Source organism: Berghia stephanieae, chromosome 1 (assembly GCF_034508935.2).
Source record: "Berghia stephanieae isolate SIO BIC M18660-M18661 chromosome 1, UCSD_Bste_1.3, whole genome shotgun sequence".
In the NCBI taxonomy this organism is placed as follows: Eukaryota; Metazoa; Mollusca; class Gastropoda; order Nudibranchia; family Aeolidiidae; genus Berghia; species Berghia stephanieae.
In genome coordinates this window covers 29,699,600-29,707,099 of record NC_088360.1, presented here as the reverse complement: position 1 = coordinate 29,707,099, position 7,500 = coordinate 29,699,600, and the positions used below count along the sequence as shown (strand labels likewise).

Sequence of the window (7,500 nt, the reverse complement as noted above, 5' to 3'; positions counted from 1 at the left end):
TATTCATTTTTGTTTAATGCTTCAGTCCACACCTGCTAACAGCGTAGAATCACTATAGAATATCTAACAAGGGACCACCAACATAAATTATCGAAAACAAAATTCATATGATAATGAATGAAAAGTAAAACCCTCTTATAATTTTCTCTCACCCTGTGATGGATGAAATCTGCTCCCAATGCCGAGGTCTCATGCCTGGGTTGAACAGCACGTTGATGAGTGGCAGATTGGTCTTGAAGTCTTCGATTTGATGGTGGTACTGAGGAAATGGACGACAATTCAAACTCTCACAGTGACACATTTAGTACGACGCGGGCATTGGTGGAAAATAAAGATCTGTCAAAGTGTGTGTAAAACAGTGCCAGACAAAGCATAGAGAAAAATGTAAAGAAAAATCCCCCCCCCCCCCCCCCCCCTCAAAAAAAAAAAAAAAGAAAAGAAAATCATCCTGTCTTGTCTGAGGGACGAACTTCAGACCTCTTGGTTACCGGTCAGACATATTACGAGGCAGGAAGATTATTTGGGTTGATATTTCTTTTCTGCCTGCTGTGTCTGGTACTGTTTCATAAACCCTTTTTTTCAAATTTTAAACTTAATTTCGTAAATTTTAGTATTTTTGTGAGAATAACATTAACCTCATTTTTTTTCATTTTTTTAAATATGCAAGATCTACAGTTAGTAATGCTTGGTATGACTGAATAGGTCGGTTTATCGAGCAAATGCGTTTGCTACCCGATTCAGTCCCTTAATCAGTGACTTGAATATAAATAACAAGGACCAATACGTACTGGATTGGTATCTCAGTTGGGTGGCTTGTCGTTTTCTTAAAGGTGTATCTATGATTTGTGAGTTTTGCTCAATCCCAGAAATCACCAAGCCCTTGGAGAAACCGGAGACAACAGTATTATAGAGACGCGAAACTTTTCAAGTGTCAATAAGGTTTTAATAGCAGACGATGCGTATCGATGTCAAGTCGTGTCAAGTCGGTAAACACCTCTCGCTCATAATGTTTGTATATCATACAAATTGAGCTGTGGCACGGGTTTTGGCAGGTTTCTATATTCAGATGTGATTTCTTCTCATTAAATTTCCTCAGACTATACACTTTTTGTGCATTTATACGAATGATAAAGGAGGAAAAAATGGTGTTTATTTTATTTCAACACATACCATCAATACACAAATGGTATATTTACCGACTTGACATTGAACACCGATCTACGGAAGGAGCCACTAAGTTTCATGTCTCTAGCGAAACGTGCATGTGAATTCTCATCATGGTGTTTCTGCATTGGACACGGCTAAGACCGTAGCCATAGTAGCCATCGTTGAGTTATAGCCTGACACTGAAACCCAAAAAGACTGGCATTTTGACGTAATTATTTGTTTTGTTTTTTTTGCACCACCGAGTGAGCTGCCGTTAGTAGAGCTCATGGAAACAATTGGTCCCATTGGTTGAACTATGGAATACAACTCACGATTTGTTTTCTTTTGTGGTCAAAGACTGGTATTTTGACGTCATTTGTTGGTCAGTGTCAGGCTATAAGTCTACGATGGCTACGGAAGGAGCCCCCAAGTTTCATATCTCCATATTTTCATTTTAGTCTCTGGCGAAACGTGCATGTGAATTCTCATCATGGTATTTACTGCATTGGACACGACTAAGACTAAGACACCCAATCGGCGACAAACCTACACATGTTACTTCATTCTGGAAGGCATGTGTTATAAAAATGTCAAAAGTATTACCACCTTCATATTTATTAAAATGTAACATAGGGGAGCTGTTTTCATAAGCCAAAAAGAAACGCTAATATTTTTTAAAATAATCTTTAAGCCTTAGCAAATATTTGATCCATTAACCCTAATTGGTACTAACTTAAGAGTGAAACATGCCAAAAAGGAAATTATTAGTCAAAATGGCCAAAAGGATACCTAAAGTTTATTTTCAGTTAAATTTTCTTCAATAATGAGTACACGTTTGATGCAAATTTCCTATATTGCACTATAATATACAGGGTGTCTATACAGTCTTTCCCTGATTTCAACGACTTATAATTCTAAAACCAGTATAGATATTGCATCTGGTTTCCACCATCTTCTAAGAAAAAGTCACACATTAATGCCCGCAAGTCATCTTCATTACATCACCAGATTTAGAAAAATGAACATAAACGTAAAAGACCTCGTTTTTCTCTCGTTTTATTTCGGGATCACAACGGGGTGACAAATTTCCCACAAAATTGCCGAAAGTCACTCAAAAACGTTTTATAGTCCAGTTTGGCAGACATTTACAGGACATGAAAACGATTGGGAAAAACAACAACTAAGAAACTGGTAATCTAAACTTACTGAGACACAAACTGAATGTTTGATATTGGCAGATACACAAAAGATACGATACTGTAAATATTTAGATATGCTAAAACTTTATGCTGCATCCCATTTTCATGGATATCGACCATCATTTTTCAGTTAGACGCTGTTCCTCCACCTTAAAGACAGGCTGTTCACGGATTTCTCACTGACACATTTTCAGATATGGATTTTGGAGAGAGGGAATCGATTGCCTGGCCGCATGGCCATTTCTCCTTATGACATTTTCCTATATGGCAACACCAGAGTCATTGCTTATTCAATTCCCGTGCTAGATGATGGCACGCTACTATGAAAAAGGAGCTTTTTATCGAATCCATCACGCGACCGCTGTAACGTTTTTTCTGCTAAAGAAGATGTCATTAAACAAGGAAAGACTTTTGGACACACTGTATTTATTCTATATCTACTTTGAAGGTATGGGCCACATATGGTACCTTGAAATAACGTGAACTCATAAGTGTTTTGGTTGAGGGCAAGGCGAATATTTATTGTGATGATTTAGCATTGAGTTGTCAGAACAAAAATTTAAAAAAACCCCAAAAAACAAAAAACAACTGAAAAAAACAACCCAGAAAGAAGAAAAACAAACAAACAAAAATACAAAAAAGAAAAAAAAGGAATACTAAAATAAAAAAGACAACCCCTGAACAAAAACAAAACACCAAACAAATAAATAGCACAAACCAAATTGATCATGACCCTGTATGCTACGATACCTCATTGTAGTCTGGACACTTACATGTGTAGCAATGGCTGCAATATTTGGCTTTTTGCTGAACACTTTCTCCATCTTGTAAATGGCCCTAAAGGAGGCCCCCACTTGTTGGTCAACATCATCTGGCACCACTTCGGCCATGGGTCCAAACATCCAGTGTCTGGTGCAGATGGAGTCAAAGTCTTATCAATGTATCTTGGCCAATAAGTATTGCTTTAAGTCGGAATTAAAATTTCTAGTATAATATGCCAGGTGTTAATAAACAAAGAAAATATAATAAGATCCCCTTTATTCATCTCAGTGGGGAAATTTGTCTTTAGGTTCTCTTTATTCCGGGGTAGACTGGATTAACCCGGCGTCAGCCACAGTGCAGCGCCGCAAACTGAGCTAGGGCAAGGTGACTTGCTCAAGGCCACACAGAGAGGCGGATATTCGAACTCGGTACCTTGCGGGTACGAAGCAAAGACCGTACCGGTGAGCCATCTGTTCCATTGGTGATTGGGTCATACATTTAAAAACAAATAGCCCCGTTTAACTTCATTGCGAATAAAAGACTCACTTGTAACTGGCAGCGAATTTTGAACATTCCGAGAACAAAGTTTGGTATGGACGTAAAAGGTTGATGGTGGCCAATCTTTGAGGATAGGCTGAAACTTCCATCCCGAAACATTCTTCTTCAGTGTTGAAAGCTGCGATCTGAAGTGGAATACAACATATGGATAACAAGCTCACACATATTAAAAGAGAATTAATAACATATAAATATGTAAATGTATATATAAACATATTTTTACTGGAAGAAGTTATCCATTTACGTATCTAGAGAGTATAGTAAACGAAAATGGAGGAACTCATGCTGACATCCGCTCCAGAATTACAAAAACTAGACGCGTATCTGCAATGCTAAAAACAGTAGGCGAAACAAGCAAATCCATACCAACACAAACATTACGATTTTTAATAGCACTGTGAAATCATTTTTACTGTATGAGGTAGAAACATGGGGTCGAAATAAAGCGCCGGTACATAAACTGCAGGTCTTTGTCAATTCTTGTCTCTGACAAATTCTGAACATCAGTTGGGAAGATTCGGTCTCAAATGACACCTTATGGAAACGGTGTCAACAGATGCCAGTCCAGACAAGAAAATGGAAATGGAATGGGTTTGTGAAAGGGAAGATGGTAACACCACAAAGAAATAATTGAAATGGAACACACCAAGACCAGCGGAAAAGAGGTCGCCCACCAACAACCTGACGGAGAACTTTGGACAGCGATCCAGATTTCACGGTGTGAAGCCAAGAGACTCATCCTAGGCGGTATATGTGGTTAAAAATATCCGATGGCCAGAGGAAAAACGCGCCGCTATTTTTTTATTTCTATTGTAAAAAGTTATAAAGATTTCTTTTTCAAATGTTTATAACAATTAGAACTATTCTTGATATTTTGCAATTATATTAATAATTTAATTAGATTAATGGTTTTTGAATAATATAAATTCTTGTAACCAAAAATTTCGATATCGAAAAGATGAAGCAACTTATTGTGACATTTGCAACGAAATATCGTGAAATATTCGTGGAAGTTTTGTGATAAAGATTTTCATTTTCAAAAGACAATATTTATACAGCTAATTTATAACAATATTTCTTGAAAGCTAAAATACCATTTAAAAAAAAAACAAAAACAAAGCAAAGGTAATTTTAAAGTACGGTAGGCAATCAATTCAAATTTAAGATAAAGGCTTAATCTATCGCCGTCGTATGCGTTACCGTTTCAGCAGCGTTTTGGAGTTTCTCCATGAGATTCGTGGCCGTGACATCGTATTCGTCCACTTTCTTCTCATCAGACACCATTTCCAAGTCTTCTACCTCTTTACTGTACTGTTCCAGAAGGTTGACGAACTTAGCTCTGTTTACCTGTATTTGTAAATATACAGATTTTGCATTAACCCTCTCCTTACCAGCCATTTTCAGAATTTTCGCCAAATCTTCACACCCACCCAACACAAAAATAGACATTTCTTACTCAAACAGAAAAGCAACAAGCACATTCTACACATAATATTGTTCGACAATATGAACTCTATTACAGAATGTCAAGTTTTTATAACTATCGCAAAAAGAAATGATATCTGGATGAGAAAAGTGACAGTTACATCGTAACAAATGTGACGATTTTCCAATAGGTGGTAAGGAGAGGGTTAATGAGAGCAATCTATATTAATGTTTTCGTCCAATCGAGTCATCGATCACATGATTTGTCGCTGTCCAACGATTGGACATTTCTCAATAAATGTAAACACGCGGCTTTGCTCATGAAATTTGTAAACACATCCACATGAGTCAAGCTGAGCAAAATGACCAATTGTGATGTTGGATATTTCTCAAACTGTGAACACTTTTCACTATGTGTCTTTTTGAGCACGCTTTGTAATGTGACCAATGAGCACATGGAAAGGTAATATAGATAGAATGCGCTTGGCCAAGGAGTTCACAACATTGCCATCCGGAAGTATAACGGACCAACACACAAACTCTGTGTAACCATGAACTTTTATAGTCTGGTTAATACAGTTTAGTGAGAACAACTCACAAACGCGGATGGCAAAAACAATAACAAAGGCCTGTGTGACGTCATCTGCATACTATCTATAGATCGCTCCCATGACAACATATGTATAAAATATCACCAAAAACAATTTGTAAATGGAAATGGAATCGTTTCCTCCTCTAACATTCATCGATATCGTCAATTTGTAACGTACAGTCTCAAAGCGGTGATATGTTGTGATGGGCCAGGTGTGGAAATTGAATTTATATCCAACAAGAAATAACGATTGTCAAATGGAGTAGAAGCTTCAATTTAAGTAACGAAGATAGGTATTGTGGACGTTTCGGGTTTGCCCTTTGTCAACAACACACAATGGATGAAGCACTAAATTGTTTAGTGACTAGTGTGCTTAATCTAGTGTTTCATTCATCCCGTTTGTCCATTTTTATTTATTTATTTTTTCGAGCTTAAAGCAACAACATTAAGGGGTCCCGATAGCTCAGTTGGTAGAGCACTCGCTTCACACGCAAATGGACCGAGATCGATCCCGAATGCAGTCGATATTATTTTATTATCCCACTGTCTACCTAGCAGTGAATGGGTAGCTGGGTCTGTTAGATCTGGTGGAAAGTACTTTGCCAAAGGATAGCAAGCAATTGCTATTGGTCTATTTCATGCGAAAGAAACCGGGATAGATTCGGGCTCCACGGGCCTTACGCCTCTGAAGGACCATTTATATTGAAAGCAGCGACATTTACATTTTTAACCGATATGAAGTTCGTATTTCTTATCCTATTAAATATATTTTTTGCTTCGAATTCATCCCGACGTAATACCGGTCACATTTAATTCATTTTGGCTTATAATACTCTTCAACAGTCGTAGCGTCACTTCCTTCCTAATGACGCATGGTAACTGAGTAATACTGGCTCTAAACTATCGGAACATTGGTATAAAGTACTTCCCCGGCGAGCATAAAGCGTATCCAGAGGAAAAATAAAACATAAATTTGGTCATGTTTTGACTTTTACACATTCTGATCACGAGACATATGAAAAGTTCTAGCCAGCATGAAGAATAAAAAGTAATGATTTTCTTTGTTTAGAACCAAGATGCCGCCGTTGCCGGGTGGCGTGACATCAGACTACTGAATCCAATTTGCTAGAGAATGAAAACATATATTCTGGCTTTTGATCAATATAAAAAAAAGAATTACGCCCTTCCGCTCCCAGGCATAATATTATAGATAGTGTGCGCTTGGCTAAGAAACTCACAACATTGCCATCCGGAAGTATAACTGACCAACACACAAAACTGTGTGTAACCTTGAATGTTTATAGTCTGGTTAACACAGTTTAGTGAGAATTACTCATAAACGCGGATGGCAAAAAAAAAAAATCATACCAAAGACTTGAGTCATACTATCTATAGATAGTTCGAAGATGACGACACACGAGTCTTTGTTATTGTTTTTTGCCATCCGCGTTTATGAGTAATGCTCACTGAACTGTATTAACCCGACTATAAACGTTCATGGATACACACAGTTTTGTGTGTTGGTCCGTTATAATTCTGGATGGCAATGTTATGAGCTTCTTAGCCAAGCGCACACTATCTATGGATAGTTCGATGATGACACTCAGGTCTTTGTTAATGTTTTTTGCCATCCGCGTTTATGAGTAATGCTCACTGAACTGTATTAACCCGACTATAAACGTTCATGGATACACACAGTTTTGTGTGTTGGTCCGTTATAATTCCGGATGGCAATGTTATGAGCTTCTTAGCCAAGCGCATACTATCTCTAGTTAATCCATCAAACTGACGTCTGACGTCATTAGGAATCATTCCAAA

General features: G+C 37.6%; 1 protein-coding gene across 2 annotated transcripts in view; it reads right to left on the bottom strand.

Annotated features, from left to right (window-relative positions):
- Nucleotides 1-7,500, bottom strand: part of LOC144971434 (dynein axonemal heavy chain 7-like) — a 111,416-nt gene that overhangs the window by 102,632 nt on the left and 1,284 nt on the right. For both annotated transcript variants that reach the window (XR_013645136.1, XM_078912344.1), the window contains exons 2-5: nucleotides 4,866-5,012; nucleotides 3,654-3,790; nucleotides 3,119-3,254; nucleotides 153-259 (exon numbers count right to left, since the gene is read on the bottom strand). Coding sequence is in view for 1 of the 2 variants with exons in the window: in XM_078912344.1 (XP_078768470.1) it covers nucleotides 153-259; nucleotides 3,119-3,254; nucleotides 3,654-3,790; nucleotides 4,866-5,012 (527 nt within the window). In the remaining variant the exon portion in view is untranslated. The remainder of the gene's footprint in view (nucleotides 1-152; nucleotides 260-3,118; nucleotides 3,255-3,653; nucleotides 3,791-4,865; nucleotides 5,013-7,500) is intronic.